Source organism: Panthera pardus, unplaced genomic scaffold (assembly GCF_024362965.1).
Source record: "Panthera pardus isolate Hobbes unplaced genomic scaffold, ASM2436296v1 HiC_scaffold_12, whole genome shotgun sequence".
Classification (NCBI taxonomy): domain Eukaryota; kingdom Metazoa; phylum Chordata; class Mammalia; order Carnivora; family Felidae; genus Panthera; species Panthera pardus.
In genome coordinates this window covers 9,871,757-9,889,873 of record NW_026526677.1, presented here as the reverse complement: position 1 = coordinate 9,889,873, position 18,117 = coordinate 9,871,757, and the positions used below count along the sequence as shown (strand labels likewise).

General features: G+C 54.6%; 1 protein-coding gene and 1 long non-coding RNA gene across 3 annotated transcripts in view; one reads left to right on the top strand and one right to left on the bottom strand.

Moving 5' to 3' along the window:
- Nucleotides 1–1,485: 1,485 nt before the first annotated feature.
- FADS1 (fatty acid desaturase 1) lies at nt 1,486–16,419 on the bottom strand. 2 transcript variants are annotated; one of them, XM_019414636.2, is made up of 12 exons: nt 16,037–16,419; nt 13,918–14,028; nt 13,135–13,332; nt 12,321–12,422; nt 12,086–12,214; nt 7,839–7,899; nt 6,354–6,430; nt 5,341–5,438; nt 5,037–5,133; nt 4,678–4,757; nt 4,443–4,568; nt 1,486–4,104 (listed from the first exon to the last, which is right to left on the bottom strand). In XM_019414636.2, exons 1-12 carry the CDS (start codon nt 16,226–16,228, stop codon nt 4,053–4,055), a joined length of 1,323 nt encoding a protein of 440 aa, XP_019270181.2. In that variant the 5' UTR covers nt 16,229–16,419; the 3' UTR covers nt 1,486–4,052. The 2 variants fall into 2 exon arrangements, with proteins under 2 accessions (XP_019270181.2, XP_019270182.1); XM_019414637.2 differs by lacking the exon at nt 16,037–16,419 and adding an exon at nt 15,773–15,880.
- The window catches only part of LOC109246559 (uncharacterized), a 59,851-nt gene continuing 57,801 nt past the window's right edge, over nt 16,068–18,117 (top strand). Inside the window, exon 1 of the long non-coding RNA XR_008421116.1 lies at nt 16,068–16,181. This is a non-coding gene — a long non-coding RNA (uncharacterized LOC109246559). The remainder of the gene's footprint in view (nt 16,182–18,117) is intronic.

Below are 18,117 nucleotides of genomic sequence, written 5' to 3'. Positions count from 1 at the left end.
TTTTCACTCCCAAGAGAACACACAGGCGACATATCCTTGTTACAAGAGGTTTGAGAGTGGCCACAAGATGGCGCCACGCTCCACAGAATGACCAAAGTGGCCTTGGCAGTACATAAGCCATTTGTAGGTGGATGCCTAGTTTAACTTGCTGGGAAACAAGTTTTAATAAATCGAATGGGTTCCTAGTTTTCCACCTGCTGTGTGGGATAAAGGAGCTTCTCGGAGAAAGCCTCACAATTTAGATCAACTGCTTCACGGCGTCCGAGCATTTATTCTACCGGTTTATAAATTGTTCAAAACCGCACTTCAAAAGTCACTTTCTCGCTCCTCTTGTGACATCAAATTCAGGTTACTGTTTCCCATAAAGATGGAATGTTTGAAAAGTTATAATCCTGATAAAACTTGGCAAGGCGCTGTCCTGTTTGAGTTTCTCCTTTTTTAGCATTCCTATCACTGCTGTTTAAAGTTACCGGGGACACTTAAGCAGCCGGAAATCTAAGCTGCCTGTGTTCCAACAGATTAAGCGGGTAGAAGACTAGAGGCTGGTGGTTTTCAAAATTTCTCATGGAGCAACCTGTTTTTCAAATGAAATCTTACATGGAATCTCAGGATACGAGCTCCAGTTGAAGCAGGAGCGGGATATAGTCTCCCCGGCAGTGCTGTTCCCTTGACGATGGGACCCTGAAAACCACTGGTATAGACGGAAGGTTCTACTCCGAGGGCAGGGATCGTAGTTTTTTTGTTCACTGCTGTCTCCAGCGGTTGAAACGGATTTTCTCCGATTGGCCCGTGCCACACAAGTAACAAGAGCCCCAAGGAATTTGATGGCTAAGCCCGTGGTTCTGGTGATGGGGTCCAGAGGTGGAAAGACTTCCTACGGAGCAATCACCTGATCACCTCGGTGCAGTAGTTAAGGGCTTGTATCCTGTGGCAGTCAAAACATGCAGAGCGGTTTTTCCTCTTGTTTTCAGTTCCAGTTGTCCGGTCTTTTCTAAAAGGTTTAACCACCGCACACTGCAGGGGGAAAACCAGTTCTACAAATTTTTACCTAGCACGTCTAATACTCTTGCTCAAAGAGAGCTGTTGTAATAGCACTGAGGTTAAAAAGGCATTGTGCCAGCAGAGAAGGATTTGGGCAGAAAGGAGACTAATCGGGACTACCCATACTGAGACTAGAACGTTCAAAAGGGCCAGGGTGTTGCCTCATGACAGAAGCATGGGACACCTGCCTAGTGTGTCTGGCCAGTCAAGCGTTTGAACACAGGGGGTCATGAGGAGGGCCTGGCTTTCCTTTTCCTTGCCATAGCCCACCCGTGCCTTGGTTTTCGGAGGATCCTGGTGTTCTGCCCAAAGGCCTTGTGCGAAGGGGAATCTGGGAACTCCTGGTCAGAAAGAGCCAGAGGTAGGTGGTACCTTACAGCACAGGCCTAAATTCTCCCATTGACAGACAAGAGCTTCGTGGATTACAAGTGACTATAGCCTTCCTTCAGGTGGTCAAAATTAACTTTATTTTTCAGCTTTACTTCTTGGAGATGTAGTAACATCAACACAAAGGACACGGATGTCGGCCTAATTAAAGAAACAAAGATGCACATAGAGCCCGGAACTCTAGAACAAGGGAGTTCAAAGGTGAGTTTTGCCAGTCTGTGACTGGCAGTGACTCGTATGGTCTTTGAGCCTGTTTTCTCGTGTCACTGCTTGGATTTGAAATTATTCGTGTTACTGTTGTAACGGTCTAAGCCTTTTGTCACTGGGGTGTCCCTCTGTGGCCACGTGAGACCACACCGGTCTAGGTTAAGGAGAGAAGGCCACGGTGGTTGAAGTGCTTCGAGGGCCCGGCCTTGGCTCAGTAAGCATCACTGGATTTGCTCAGCTTGGCAGCCAGATGGCTCGATAGGCTGGTGACCCCACGCTGAAACCCTAGGTAGCAGGGAACCAGGGGGATAGGGAAGGGTCAGTACCTATTCTGGAGTGAGGAAGCCAACGAAAGTAGAACATTTCAATTCTACTTCTCATTTTTCGACCCAGGCTGTTTTAAACCAGGTTCTGGCCAAATGGAAAAGATCTGAGTATGCTCTGGCAACCCGTCCTCCCCATGTTTGTTGCTTCTTTAATCTTTGTTTTGACACACCTCTCGAGCGATCCCAACAGCCCTTCCATAGGTGGTACCTCGAACCCCATCCCAACTTGCCTTAAGATGATCTTTATTCTCTCCTGAACTAAGTGTGGACTCTCCTAGGGCGCTTTTTCCTTCTACTTTGAAGTTTGCTCCTCTCTGTATCCACAATGCTCAATGCCCTTAGAGTAGATGCTGTTGAACAGGCAACTAATCCCCCCACCCCCGTCGGCACTGAAGGTGTGGATGTGAGGAGGGAAGGTGTTGAAGGCAGATCGACAAACCCTGGCAATTAAGGCAGGCTCCTGAGTGCATTCCTTTGTCCAGTCTAGAGATGGCTTAAACGGTTAAGAACCAGATTTAAAAATTGTATTTCGGAATTACACTGGTGGGCTTTTTAAAGAGATTGTCCTAAATTCCTGCCTGGTCTCCGGCTGGGAAGGATGCTTGAACGGCTGAGGGTAGATAGCTCACAAAACTTCTGTGTTTTATCTTCCTATCTCTGGTTTAGAACTATGAAGTGATTGTATTTAATTCACTGTTCCTACTCAGAAGGAATACTGTAACATAAGTTAGGTTGTAGACAATGTCTTATGGCCCTTCTATTCTTTAGGACTACAATCTGTGGTTTCCTGGTGACTGGTAATTCAGGGTCTCCCAATGTGGTCCACTTGTGCTAACTACTTTATTAAACTTGGAATTAATTACAGGTAGGAAGGCAGAGGGAAACCCCAGGAGGCCCTCATTTGTTTCAAAGGGAGAAGATTCAGTTGCCCCATGTGGTCACTTGCTTATGGATCAAGAAATGGACTCCCCATCCTAGAAGTGTCCTGTTCCTTGGGTGGTGGTTGCAAGAGGTGAACCCAAGGTAAAGGGATTCCGAGTGGCCAGCAACTCTTTCTGCTGTTTTGGCGAGACCGAGGACCTACTGCTCCCTGGGTGCCCTAGATGGACCATGAGCTCAAAACCAGTAGGGCCAGGATCCTTTAAAGTCAGATGTTTCCATTACCACAGCCCTGGCCTTTGCCCTGCCCACTTCTACAAGTGGGAAAAGTGCTTCTCCAGCAGCCTGAGGCAGACCTAGGTCCCCCCTAGCCCTAGAGTAGGCTGAGCCTCCCAGTGTGCTATGCCAGGCCTCAAATCTAAGCACTAACCCTTCCTTTCTAAATCTTGCTCGGAAGGTTCAGCTGCTCTGTCTCCCACCAGCCTGCGAACCTCTGAGGTTTGCATGTGAGGATGAAGGCACTGAGAAGCGGACCAGTGAGATGGGCCCACCCCTTTGCTGGCTGGAATTTTATATATTTGTCTATTTTAATGTTTATTTGTTTATTTTGAGAGCGAGTGAGTGAGTGAGTGAGTGAATGTGAGCAGGGGAGGAGCAGAGAGAGACAGAATCCCAAGCAGGCTCTGTGCTGTCAATGCAGAGCCCAATCCGGGGCTTGAACTCAGGAACCGTGAGATTGCGACCTGAGATGAAGTCAAGAGTCTGCTGCTTAACCGACTGAGCCACACAGGCACCCCCCCGATGGAATTTTTATGCTCATTCTCTTCCTGATCTCTGGGCTCAATAGGTCCTCCCTAGTCTTCCAACACCCTTGGACCCCCTTCTTTGCTCACCAACCATCTGCATCTGCCAAACTAGAAAAAGGAAACAAAACTGTCACATCTCTGCCCCATCAGGCCCATCGCTCCTTCCAGAAGGCATGCACGGTCCCCTACCCCTTTGGGTCTTAAATCTGTGCCTGGAAGATAAAGGGGGGGGGGGCTTGAGTCAGAGCCTTTGTCTCCTCAAACCCACCCCCTTTGAATATTAGAATTATAGTGGCATTGTCCCATAAGCTCCCCTCTGCTTTGGTGCAGACTCCCCTTCCCGGTGGGCTGGTGTTATCGGTGAAGACAGACATCTCTTCCGGGTGGGGGGGAGGAGTGGCAGTCGTTACTGGTGAAGGTAGGCATCTAGCCAGAGCTGCCCAGACTCCTTCAGTGAGCTGTGGGGGCAAGTTGGGAACAAGCAGTGAGAGAGAGAGAGGGCAGAGCCAAGCCCGTAAGCCAAACCACCCTACAGAAGCCGTATAGGGAGGCTGATCTCCATGGCATATGGCCCCTTCCCTCCCCTTTGCTTCTGAGAAAGAGCTTGGGCCATGGCATTGACGGCAAAGGCCTGACTTGGCCAACAAGACCAGCAGGGCCCCCTGCCTTTGTCTTGGTGACCTCCATTCCAGAGGACCGGGGACACCTGCCTGTTGCTCCTATCCCACACGTCACCACCCCCACTGCCCGCCCTCTTCCCCCCCTGCCAGCCATCTTCCCAGGCTCAGGTACTCACTAGATGATGTCGGCGAAGGCTGAGAACAGGGGCTTGGACTGGTACTCTATGCCATGCTTGGCACACAGGGATTGCACCAGGGGGGCCACTTTATGGTAATTGTGTCGAGGCATCATGGGGAAGAGACTTCAGGGAGAACGGGACAGTCAGTGGCTCCTATTCCACTGTTCCCACCTCCTTGCTTCCCCCCCACGGACCCTCCCAAGGACCCTGCTTCTCAGGTCTCCCTACTCACTGGTGCTCAATCTGGAAGTTGAGATGTCCGCTGAACCAGTCATTGAAGGCAGACTTGTGGACATTGCATGTCGCCTGGAGCTGGAAGAAGAGGGCAGGGGAGAGCATGACTCTGCGTGCCAGATGTAAAGCCAAGCCGGCCCTCTTCCAAGTAGAGCTGGCTGAGAGGAGGGGGTGTGGGACCGTCCCTGGTCACTCCCTTCTCCACGTGGTGGCAGGACAGAAGCTTCAAGCTCATGAGGCAGCGCTGTTGGGGGACTTAACTGTTGCCGCCCCCACCCCCTAGCCTGCATCTGTGCCCACCCACCCTGTTTATTAGTTGTGTTATTCCCAGGAATCTTCCAAGCGACTGTCCCTTACCTGGGTGGAGACCCAGTCCATGTTCCGGTCGTGATCAATGTGCATGGGGATGTGGTTCATCTGTGTGACCCACACAAACCAGTTGCTTTCCAGGAACCTGGTGGATTATGGCGCACAGACAAGCAGGGGACAAGTCAGAGCCCCGCCTCTCCCCCAGATTACTGCTCTAGCCTGGCCATCTTCCCAAGCCCACCCCTGAAACACCCCCTGCCTCTTAAAGCCCCGCCACGGCCCCCACACCAGACTCGTGACTCCCAAACACCTCCTTTTCTTTGCCAGCCCCCCTCCCCCCATCAACTACTACCTGACCATGAAGAAAAGGCCCAGGAGGCCTTTCAGTCCCAACAACGGCACATAAGTGAGGGATATGCGGGCGTAGAAGCTGATCATCCAGGCCAAGTCCTGCGTGGAGAGGTAGAGGGCACTATGACTGGCACCAAGCACTTCTTCCTCTTCCTTTTCCACCTATTTGCACGGTACAGCCGTTCTGCCAGGTGCCCAGACTGGAGCACCTGTCCACTGCTCGCAGCTGCCCAGTCCTGCCGTATCTAGTGCCGCCTCTCCTTCCTTCCGGTCCTGGCGGCAGCCCCCAGTCCTCCTCGCCTGTTTCTCACAGGCGCCAAGGCCCCCTGCCTCCGGCTCCTCCCAACCCACCTGAGTTCTTTATCCCTTCATCATGCTGCCAAATGAATCTTCCGGGACCAAGGCTCGGTCTGCACCAGTGCCCTGATTGAACCTCCGGCCACTTTTCTGCACCACGGTCCTCCCCTGACACTTGAGTCCACAACAGATCCAGTGGCCAAACTTGCCCCTCCCTTCCCGGCTCCTCTGCTCAGAGTCCATCCTTGCTCCACCCCACCTCCTCCGAGGCCAGCCAGAAGGGACTTCGCAAAGCCTTTTCCAATGCCTCTCATCCAGCCAGAGGCAGCAGGGCCTTTTGGAATCTCAGAACCTCCTGCTTCTACCTCTTTGGGGCCAACAACATCTGTTTCATCAGAAATTTCCTGGGAGCAGGTGCCATCTCGTACTCACCTGCCCTCCCCCTGCCCTCCCAGCCTGGCTGGCCCCTGGCTTTCCGCTAAGCACAAGAGCCTCAGGAGATGCCGGCAGGATGGAAGAGGGCACTGGGAGTCAGGTCGTCTGCTGAGCCCAGATCATCCCGTCTAGAGACCAGGAAGGTCTACACTTGGTTCTATTACTTTGCTCTAAATTAGGCCTGGGGTAGGTCGCAGTGGGATTTCCTCTGGAGAACCCCGTTCCCCTCCATCAGGGTACTGAAGACAAAGCATGTGGGACTCTGGGGCCATGGATACTCACCACCCACTTTTTCCGCTGGAAAACAAAATAGAAAATATACCACTGGAAGTAGAGAGGCAGCAAGGCTGGGGGCCCAACTGGGGAGGAAATGAAGACAGAGAGGAGGTGTGAGCAGCATGGGGGCAGTTCAGTGCCAGAGAGGGGGCCTCTGGCATGGGGCTGCCCCCCTGCCGTCTGTTCCTGTGGCCCCTTCCAGCCGCCTTGGCATTCCTCGATCCACTGGAACCGGCAGGCACTGCGGTGGGCATGAGTGCGAGTCTGAGGAAGGCGGAGCCCCCCGAGAGGATGCCGGGATGGGGAGGGGTGGGAGTGGCATTCCTTTCCAGTGGAAGAAGGCAGCTGGGAAACTCAAGCTCCACGCACGGAACCTGGCTCCGCTGCCATGCTTTTAGAAGAGCACCTCCAATTCTCCCCACATGCCCCGGCCCCAGGCTTGCCCCTGCCTGGCCTCACGATCACCTGCCCTGTGTTCTTGGCTGCTCTGCCATGCAGGTGAAGGGACAGGAGCAGGTAAGTGTGTGTGTGTGTGTGTGTGTGTGTGTGTGTGTGTGTGTGTGTGCGCGCCGCGCGCCCGCACGCCAGGGTGGGGGTGGGGGGCCCTGCTGATGCTTCATAGGCTGAAAGCTCACTCCCTTGGACTAGGGAAATGAGCCCATGCCACTGAACCCAAAGCCCTGGAGGTCAGGGGTGGGAAGGGGCAGAGAAGCTTCTCTTAAAAGCGGGAGTTGAAGAAGCGGCCCCGTCCTATATGCTGTCCCATTTCCTTTTCTGTATCCCTTCTCTGCAGGGCCCTGATGCCTACCTATAACCCCCTGCGTGACAGGGCTCACCCGTGGCTCCTCTACCCCGATGTGCCATGGATTCTAACATTCTTCTCCAGTAGTGAAGGTTCGTAATAGGCACTTAGGATAAGTTCTTTAGAGCTAAAATAGGATCGATGGAATCCTCCCCTCCCTTCCTTTAAAAATCTGAATTCTCCAAGGAATTCTAAAACTCCAGTTTTAGGCATTATGGAGATTTTAAAAGCAAAGAACATAGCGCAGTCTTCAGAAAGAGCTTAAGACGGGCTGCAGGAAATGTCCTCCTTTTCCGCTGTCACTGCTCCTCCGCTCCCATAGCCACGTCTACCTTTTATCCCCCTGGGTGTTGGGACTGTGCCCCACTGAGTCACCTTGACGTGCATCTGTTTCACAAGATCTAAGATAAAGTTTAAGGTTTAATTGGGACAATTGCACCTGACTATTCAACTATCTTGTGAAAGCCAGGGTGGGACTGGAGGAACAAGTCTGCCCCTAACACAAATGCCTGCTGTCCCTGGTGACATGACAGTTGGCTCCCAGGCAGGGAGGAACCAGCTGGGGACACGGGACTTCCCCCGGCCATTACTCAAAATGCCGTAAACCTCCACAAAGTCATTTCTTCCCCACAATCCCGTCGGCACCCCCATCCCGAGACAGTCCCCCTGTGTCGCCGGAGGTCACTCACTCAGGAAGAAGTATTTGTGCTGGTGGTTGTATGGCATGTACTTTTTCTTCTGTCTCCCAAGCTGTGAAGAAAAGCAAACACAAATGAGTACCCACAGAACCAGTCACCCGTTTCCCCTCCTGCCGTGACCTTGGTTTTTCCCTGCTCGGGAGTTCAGGCCTATTCCAGGGGCCATCAGCTTGTTGGTGCTACTGGAAGGCTCCAGCAGGCCCAGCCTTCCCTCCATCCAGCACCTGGCACGTGAAGGCCTGGGCTGTAATGAGCCAAGTACACCACACCACGGTGCACGGCTCAATGGCCCATGCCCACAGCTCAATGGCCCATGATGAGCACGACACTGTCAATGGGTCCTCGGGACTCCCTGTGTTCTCCAAAGACACCTCTGTCATAAGGGGTCCAGGCCCCTCCACGTCCCCCCCCCTTGTCTCCCACCTGGTACTTTTTTGACTTCAAACTCTCCATGGACAACAATTTATACCCCTACACAGGTCGGTATGTATTCCCTCTGCATCCATCCATCCACCTCTCTTTTGGTGTCTTGATTTCAACGAGAACTTTATAAAATCCCTTGAACGCTAAGGAAAGTTGGGCAAATGTTTGTGGGAAGGATACCAAGACCTTGGCAAGTCTGAAGGTTCTGGCAAGGCTTTTCCAGGTAGTGACTGTTTTGTAAGCCTAGCTGCCGAAGAGACAGGCTGGTGCTGCCGGGTCAGTCAGCCTGGAACCTCTCGCCATGGGCACCCAGGATCGTGACAGCAAAGCTCCGCTGACTCCCTTGATGGTTCCTTCTGCCCCGCCTGCCTCAGTTAGTTCTGGCAACCAGATAACCACAGAGCACAGGTGGCGCTCTACCCCCGAGCAAAATGCCAGCACATCTTTCTTCCCTGCATCCCCCCACTGTTTTGACAGTAACAGTTCTTATCTATCACCAGCTTATTCTGTGCAAGGTGCTTCTGCTAAATGAAACATTCTTTCTATATTAACTGATTAATTCAGCAAGTATTTACTGAGCACCTATTACGTGCCAGGCACTGTTTTAAGTGCTGAGGATACAGAGGCAAACAACACAAAGTTCCTAGTCTTGTGGGGCTTGTAATCTGAGGACAGGAGGCTGGTGGTAAATCTGTGAACAGAGCTCAAGGTAACTACAGATTAAAAACAGGAAAATATGGGGTGCTTGAGCGGCTCAGTCGGTTAAGCATCTGACTTTAGCTCATGATCTCAAAGTTCGTGGGTTCGAATCCCGCATCAGGCTCTATGCTGATAGCTGGGAGCCTGGGGCCTGCTTTGGATTCTGTGTGTGTGTGTGTGTCTCTTTCTCTCTGTTCCTCCCCTGCTTGTGTGTATGTGCTCTCTCTCTCTCTCTCTCAAAAATAAATAAATACACATTTTTAAAAATAAAAATAAAAAAATAAAAACGGGCGCCTGTGTGGCTCAGTCGGTTAAATGTCTGACTTAAGCTGAGGTCATGATCTCGCAGTTCGTGGGTTCCCCGCATCAGGCTCTGTACTGACGGCTCGGAGCCTGGAGCCTGCTTTGGATTCTGTGTCTCCTCTCTCTGCTCCTCCCCCTCTAGCGCTCGCTCTCTCAAAAATAAACAAACATTTAAAAAAAAATTTTTTTAAACAAAAATAAAAACAGGAAAATATGACAAAGTGACAGAGGCGGTGTTTTGGCTAAGGTGGTCTCTCTGAGGTGCTGACGTCTGAACTGAGACCCGAATAAGGAGCCAGCAAAGCAAAAGTTCAGGGGAAGAGCATTTAAAGCAGAGGGAACAGCCAGAAAGGGCAGTATGGCTGGGAACAGCAAGCAACGGCAGAGAAAGACAGATTGACAAGGCTAGAAAACTCCGGATGGCCAATTCACGCTGGACCTCAGAAAGCCCCAGTAAGACCTCAGTAACCAGCGTGGGTTTTATTCTGGTGGTGATGGGAAGGCCACTGGAAGGCTTTCAACAGGTGTAGTATCATCAGCTTTGCACTTTAAAAGGCTCGCTCTGCCAGGAGGAGGGGAGAATGAGCTGTGGGAGTGGGTACAGTTGCAGGGAGACCAACGAGGCCGGAGTGGTAACCCAGCTCCAAGATGGATGCGTGTGTGTGTGTGTGTGTGTGTGTGTGTGTGTGTGTGTGTGGTGGGGGGAGACAGGAAGCAGTGGAGATGGGGAAATGGATCTGGGGTGTTTTGGAGACAGTATTAACAAGGTTTGTCGATGAACTGGATGTTGGGGTGAAGCTCACCCCGTCCTAAGCAACATCGAGCCAGACGAGGGGCACCTGTCTTGTGCGGTGACGTGTGTGGGAAGAACAGTGGCTTCCTATTTGGGAACTGTTATGGGAGCCCTATCCACTGCTGCTTCCTTGAATGGCAATCAGATGCTATCCTGATCCTCAGAACTGCCCTAATGTGTTTCAACTCTCAGAGCCACAAAGTTTGTATTGAGGGTGAGATGTCCGCTGCACATGGGGATTAGCAACCAGGTGAATTGCGCCCAGAGGAGTGGAACCAAATGCCAACAACCCTGTGGCCAAGGCATTTACTAACAGGCTGCCCATCCTCAGCCTTGTAACTAGATGGGAAGACATATCTATTGGTCCTAGATCATCGTCTATTTTTTTTTAACGTTTCTTTTTTTTTTTTTTTTTTAACGTCTATTTATTTTTGAGACACAGAGAGACAGAGCATGAATGGGGGAGGGTCAGAGAGAGAGAAGGAAACACAGAATCCGAAACGGGCTCCAGGGTCTGAGCTGTTAGCACAGAGCCCGACGCAGGGCTCAAACCCACGAACCGCGAGATCGTGACCTGAGCCGAAGTCGGATGCTTAACCGACTGAGCCACCCAGGCGCCCCTGTTTATTCGTTTTTGACAGAGAGACAGAGCATGAGTGGGGGAGGGGCAGGGAGAGAGGGAGACAAAGAATCCGAAGCAGGCTCCAGGCTCTGAGCCGTCAGCACAGAGCCTGACGCGGGGCTCGAACCCACAGACGATGAGATCATGACCTGAGCTGAAGTCGGATGCTGAACTGACTGAGCCACCCAGGCGCCCCGATCATTTTCTATTTTTTGTGTCTGCCGATAGGAGTTTCTTGAAAACCCCAGTACCAAGATGCAATAGAGGCAGCGGTGTGAGAAGGTTCTCTTCCACTTAAACTCCCACCTTTTTTTTTTTTTTTTTTTTTTAACTCTCTACAGTGACGATACGAGTGTGGACAAGAGTCACATGCTCTGCCTAACAACCCATATTGCTCTTGAAGTAGCCACTTGAGGCAGGTGGGGCCAGAGCGGAGTCAACGTCTGCCCACTGTTGACCAGAACATAGTACTGGATGTGTAGCAAACCAAGTCCCTGTGTAGTGGGTGGGAAAATTAGGATGTTATGGACAGGCGGCAGCCTCAAACGTGGGGCTCCCGGGGTCAGGACAGCCGGTGCTGTAAGGCCTCTCCGCATTGTCCTCCTCATAGCCAGAGGGGAGGGCCGCCGGGCTACTTGCACTCACTCATGCTTGGAATGGAAAGGTGTTGAACAGCTGAATTCTTGGCATGCTGACATAGCATACAGAGAGGGAGGGAACCTGGCGCAACTCAGACCGCAGCCGAGAGCCTTGGCACAAAGGTTTTAAAGGAATTTTGCAAACAACCCTGCGGGCTGTTCAAAGCCTCCTGCTGACGCTCATCCTTTAGCAACTGCATTACAACTTTTGCTCATAACTCCGGTGGGAACTCAAACCCAACGCTAACCACCCCGGAAGTCAGGCTGGGGTCAGGTGGGTGGGAAGAACCAGCCAATGGATGGATGTTCCAGGCACTGGGCATCAAAGAAGACTCAAACAGCCTGTGGATGGGGAAAACTGAGGCACGGGAGGATATCAAAGTGCACGGGGCCGGGGGAGGGGGGGGGGGGCAGGGATCGGGAAGATGACTGCCTGGGGTAGGAGTGTCCAAAAACACCCCGAGGAGGGCCGTCCATCACCTTCAAGGATGACCAGAGATTTGCGCCATAACCTCCCAGTCATCCTTTGGCTCCTTTGCAGAATGAGGTGCCTTTATGCAATTAGCTGCTTGCTGGCGTGAACTCAGCAGGGAGAACAAACGATTCTGCCCCGGCAGCTTATTCACTGCCTGTTGCCTCCCACAGCTGCCAGCCAGCCAGCTGTCCCCAACGTCTTAACCGCGCTGAGCACTGCCCTCAGAGCCCTCCGTTCTGGTTGGCTCCCATTCTCTAAGGCCGCTCCCCCGATACCTCCACTCACCTCCACAGAGAGGATCTTCCCCAGGGCAAAAAAGAACGGGTGCATGTTGATGTCCGGGTCTTTGCGGAAACAGTTGGGCTTGGCATGGTGCTGGAAGTGCAAGTGGTTCCACCAACTGGCGGGGGCGCCCTACGGAAAATAGGGCCGTGAGTCCGAAAGCCCAGCGTTCTCCCCAAACCCCCAAGGAAACCCCTCAGCGACCGGAGTTTCAAGAGCCCCTCCCCATCCCATTGACCTTCAGGTGGCCAATCACGAAATGATGGAGCAGGTGGTTCCAAGTAGAGGTGCTGAAGACGGACAGGTGCCCTAAGTCATGCTGCAGCCAGCCAGCCTGAGCCTGGGCGAGAAAGGTTAGCGCTGAGAGCAAAACCCACCGTTCCGGCATCCCTCTCACTGACCTCAGCGGCTCCTCCGCGTCACCCCCCTTCCTTCGTCTCCCTAGCCCCTGTGACTGCCACAGTACCCTGAGCACAACCCGGAAGGAGTCAGGCTCCTAACGCTGCCTCTGCCGCTAACTCACATGAGAGTGGGGGCAAGTCACTATCCTCTCCCTGTTCTTCAGTTTCCCCAGCTCTGGAGTTCTAGGACCTAGGATGTGCCGAATCCCGAGTACGAAACAGGACAGGGTGACAGAGGCGAGAAGCCTCGGCAAATGGGTTCTGCCATTAGGCCCCAAGCATTATTAGCATGTTGGGCAATGTGGTGGGGAGGAGAAAACCAAGCTTTGCTGAGAAGTCAGAACCTGGGCTCTTGGCACACTTGGGCTATGGCAGAACCGGACTACGAAGCTTCAGGTAATTTCCACAGAAAGAAGGGGGCCCGTGGAGGAGGGGTTGGGGAGGCCGTGAGGAAATGAAGGCGCACACGTGGCCAAGGAGCAGACAGAAGCCACGGACAACAAAATCTCTCTCCGCCCTAACTCTGCCCCACATCCTCAGCGCTGCCCCGGCACAGGGCCGGGCTCGTGACCTTCTGAGGCATACAAAGAGCTTTCCCCGAGGATGCCGAGCACGGCCGTGCTCCTGACAAGCCAAGTGATGGCTTCTCACTTGAGCCGTGCTGAGCAGCACCGCACACAGGAGGAAAGGCACAAAGGATGTCCCGAAGACCCAAAGGGTGAGCCAGGCAGCAACATCCAGCAGTAGGATGTGCAGCAGGTACAGCAGGAAGAAGACATGGTTGGCCTTCATGAGCCCCATCCGCTCCACGGTGGCCTGCAGCTCCCGGAACTCGTAGATCAGCTCTTTCTGTGGAAGGGTAGAGAGGGAAGGGCTATTATTCTTCCCAGCTGTACTCCAACATTGCTGGAAACAAGGGCCCTCTTAGGCTCGAGGACCCTCCACCCCCAGATCGTTGCAGGAAGTCCACAATCCTAGGTAAATACACAACACTGAGGAAAGGACAGGAGAAAGCGCTCTGGCATCGCGCCGAGGAGCCTGTGGTCTTCGGAGTTAAACAGACTCGATTCAAGTGTCTGCTCCGCCGTTTGCTCACAGGGTGACTCTCGGCCACCTTGTTCAACCGCTCTGAGCCTCAGCTTTTTTCCTCTGTAAGTGTGTGAGGGTTAGCCGAGGGGATGTCTGACACAGTGAGGGTTCGACAGATAGGCCTCCGTGATGGTAGCGGTGGTGGCGGTAGCCTTGGAGAACCAGAGGTTCCGAGGCCCCGCCTCCTCCCTTAGGCCTGCATCCCAACGACTAACGTGGGAGAAGTGGGGGCCTCAAGCCTTGCAAGAGCTACTGACTGTGGTCACCTGTGAGCCTAGCGAGGCCTGCCTTCTCTACCCCCTGCCCTTCAACAAACCACAGGGTCTCCAAACAGCAGAGTCTCACATTTTTAGTGGGCTCGAAGCTGGGCTGCTCTGGAGACAGTTCTCCGATCAGGAGGGAGTTCATATACTTCCTCACAAGGCCCTTGTTGATGTGAAACGCCACAAAGGGATCCTGCAAGGAAAGGGAGAAGACAGACTGGTTAGGAAGCCAGCCCGGTCCCCTGTGACTCCTGGAGGGCTCACACCAGAGGCCATCCTCCTGACCCAGCAAGGAGGCCGGATCCAAGTTCAAACCACTTCCCTCCAGTCAGCCGCCCTTTGAGGGTGCTTAGACCTTCCCAGGTGTCCACAGCTCAGGAGCACCCCGACATGTGTTCTAGAAAGAAAGGCACCACACCAAGGAATACGAAGTGCAGGTAGGGGGACCACAGAAAGTCCTCTCTGGCCTGGCCTTTCCTCCAGGCACGTCTAGGGACAGCTTTTGCACAAGAATTTAGGTATAAGCGAGAAGCAACTAGAAGGGATGGGTGGGGCTACGAGATTTCTGGTTTGTTTGTTTTCTGTGGGACTTTTAACAGACCCTCTCTGAGGCAGGGGTTCTTCATAAAATGTGGTTAGATTCCTTACGCGCGAACTGGGAAGTTTTGCATTTCTACCCCTTCTGCCGACTGACGTTCCAGGTAGGGTTCCACGTTTCCCCTAGGACTCTGACCACCCCGATCCCGCCAGGCCCCAGAGCGGCTACTTTTGATAATCTTTAGGTGGGGTAGGTCAGACCCACCCAGGCCTTACGGGGAACCTTCCCCGGCACTCTGAGGCGGGAGCCGGGGCGGAGCCGGTGGACGGTGGCACCACAAATCTGGACCAATCGCCAACTCCGCCGCCCAGCCATTCAGCCCGGGCCCCAAATCACACTGTGGGAAGACCCTGCGTCGGTGCCTGCTTCGTCTGCGCATGCGCTAGCCCACGTCTTCGCCTTCCACCGCCGTCCGAGCTTCCCCGTGGTCACTCGGGGTGACCCCTGCAGGCTCTGGCCTTGCCACCCCCGGCCGGCCGCGTCGCTGGGAGGGGCGGGCCCTCAGCCCAAGACGTCTATGCTCCGCTGCGACAAAACGGGAACTCTGGCGGCCCCAGGCGCCCTCCGGGATGGCAAGGGCGGAGGGCGGGGACAGCGGAAGGGGTCGAACCGCCGGACTCGGGATGGCGAAAGGATGTAGGGGGGGAGGGGACACGTTGAAGCAAAGCCTCCACGGGGCCCCACAGGCTCTCCAAATATGGCAGGAGATGCCAGTTGCCGTAGCTCCGAGAGCAGGTGGTCTAGAAGGGGAAGGGCAGAACTGGGGCTGGGTGGCACGCGGACCCCTTAGTGAGGCCCGAAGGAGGAAGGATGCGAAACACAGCCTAGAAATGCAGACTGCTGTCCGCCGCGGCGAATGGCTGGACACCCCGCTGGCCTGCGGCCGAGTGACCTCCCCACAGGATTCGAGGACCGCTCCGAGGGTCCTTGCTAAGTGTATGCCCGCCCCGCCCCCACTTCTGCACGCCGCTCTATTACCCCCTGTGCACCATCAGTCTTCAGTCCTCTCCGGCCGGTGAGGCCCCTCCCTCACTGTGCGGGGGTGCCTAAGGCAGCGGACGACAAATTACTTTCCACCTCCGCTCTACCCCCGAGACTGCTTCCCTCTCCTGTTCCCGCTCGGCAAGCCTGCACGCGCAGTCTAGACACCGCTGCGCTCCCTTCCCACCCACCGAGACACAGGTTGAGACTGCGTCTCCCGGCCACTGAACCCCCCCCCCCCCCCCCGCCCCCCGGCCTCAGCAGCACCGCGGTCCCCGGCACCCTGCATCCTGGCTCTCCTCCCCACTTGTCCTGCTCTGGGCCCTGCCTATATCTGGACACCGCAGACGGAACGCACGCAGGGCGGCGCAGTCCTTTGTTTGTGTGGGCACGTTGCCGGCCTCCACCTCCGCTCTCCTGATTCCAGTTTTCACAGCCATTGTCCTGCCCTTGCAACCCGTGTGGGGTCGCGGGCCACGGGGACGCTCGGCGCCTACTGGCTCCTCCCCGGGCTAGCTGGGAGTTACTCCGCGGGTGCCAAACTTCCTGCCTCGTGCACGGAACCTCCGGAGGCAGCCGCCCGGCCCCGCCTCCTCCCGTGCCTGCGTCCGGCAGCGCTCACCGTAGCATCCTGCCCCGCGTAGTGGCTGATGACCCGGGAGCCCCCCGGGTGCCGGCGGGTGAACTCGCTGATGTTGTACACCTTCCGGTCGATCACGAGCCACCGCTCCTTCTCGCGCCCGGAGCGCTGCGCCACCTCGTCCCAGGTGAAGTAGCGCGGGGTCGGCGTCCGGGTAGGGGTCTGGGGGTCCATCGGGGCCGGGCGTCGCCGCGCGCCGGCGGGGCAGGGGCGTCAGGCGCGCGCTCGGGGCCCGCGGGCTAGCGCGCGCCGACCTCGCGTGCGCGGAGCGCGGGACGGCTTGCGCGCGCCGGGTTTTCAGTACCCGCGGCACGGACCGCGGAGCCTCGCTGCGCGCGCTCCCATTGGTCGAGCCGCGTGGCGCGGGGAGCGAGCCCCCGCCTTCTCGCCGGGACCCGCGCGGGGCAGGCCCGGGAGGGCGCGCCCCCTCGCAGGCTCCGGTGGGGGGGGAGGTCACCGAGGGGCGCCGCCTCCGGACTCGCGGCTCTCGCGGCTCCCGCTCCCGGGGAGGCGGTGGGCGGGATTTCGTTTGTGCGGGCGGGGCGGGGGCTCAGGGCTGCCCCCGGGGACTGGTCTTTGGCCTCCTGGCCACGCCGCTCCGCCGGTCGTGCGGCCAGAAATAACCGTGAGAACCTTTGGCGGTTATCTTGTGAGCCGCATCGTTATGGTTTCGTGGGTTTGGGACGCGCTGAGGATTTATTTTGCCCCAAATGACGTTTAAAAACGCCCCACAATTTTTGTAACCCAGTTTACCTTTTTTTTTTCTTTCATTTTTTGGGTCTATTCTTAATTAACTGGGATCCTTAAATAAAAGGCCTTTGGCCATCCCCTGACCTCAGGGAGGTTGTGCGAAGAGCCCGGGTCTTCAAGCTGAGGCATCTCTGCTCCGTCCGGGAGGCACCTGGGAGCCATGGGAGGCCTCTAAGTAGAAGGACTTGGGGCTTAGGACCCTGGGCTTTAGGAAGGAATGAGGAAGCAACCCAGAGGCTGGGAGTGCCACTCAAGAAGCTGTTGCAGTAGGAAGAGACCCAGAGTTTACTGCTCAATTTTTCTCTTATTCAGTCACCAAGTACTGTATAAAGTACTGTGCCAGGCACTGTTCTTCGTGTCTTATAAACAATCCATTTAATTTTTGCAACAACCTCACTTAGCACTAAATCTTACAGATGGATAAGGAGAGGTCACATGTTTTGTCACACCGTTAGTAGGTGACAGGGCTAATATCCAAACCAGCCTGTGCTCCGAACCCCTGGCCTCTGTTGCCTCCCCTCTGAATACACTTGTATGTGGGCACTTTGATGGGACTCTACAGCCAAGGGAAAGCAAGCAGAACCTTGTCCCGAGCAGTGAGCTGGAGTCTGAGCCCCTAGGAGTCAGGAGTCGGTCATACAAACAGACTGGGGGAAATGTTGCTGGATTTCTGGCAGAAAAGGACCTTAACCCATTCAATCCAAATCTCTCATTTTATAGATAAGAGAATTGAGTTTGGGAATGAGGAGGGAGCTTCCCAAGTGCCCACAAGGAAGCTCAGGTGTCCTGGCTTCTGGTTAAGATTCCAGGCTGTTGCACCTTGTTTAGGAATGATAGTCCATGCAGCTGCCCCCCTGGTGTAACCATTTTCCTTTAAAAAACAAAAACAAAACAAACCTTGCCCAGCAACTTGGCCGTCTGTAATCGGAACTATAAAATGATTTGTGCTCTTTGATCAAGTCATTTCACTCTTGGCAAAGTGAGGAGTGGGAGACTGCAAAGATGTTTTACTACTAACTTTAATAGTGAAGAGCGGAAACAGCCGCAAATCCTGACAAAACCATCACGCTCCCTGGGAGGCACGACGAGGAATTACAGAGTGATTGAAAATGACCAAGGTGTGGGGGCGCCTGGGTGGCTCAGTCGGTTGAGCGTCCGACTTCGGCTCGGGTCATGATCCCAGGGTCTGGGGATCAAGCCCCATGTCGGGCTCTATGCTGAGTGTGGAGATTAATTCAGATTCTTAAGACTTTAATGGGACACCTGGGTGGCTCAGTCGGTTGAGCGTCCGACTTCGGCTCAGGTCATGATCT

Coding starts and splice junctions, on each gene's coding strand:
- FADS1 (XM_019414636.2), bottom strand. CDS start 16,228: ATGGACCCCCAGACCCCTACCCGGACGCCGACCCCGCGCTACTTCACC. Junction 7,900..12,085: donor GGAAGATCCTCTCTGTGGAG/GTGAGTGGAGGT, acceptor TTTTCTTCACAG/CTTGGGAGACAGAAGAAAAA. Junction 5,134..5,340: donor GGCCTTTTCTTCATGGTCAG/GTAGTAGTTGAT, acceptor ATAATCCACCAG/GTTCCTGGAAAGCAACTGGT.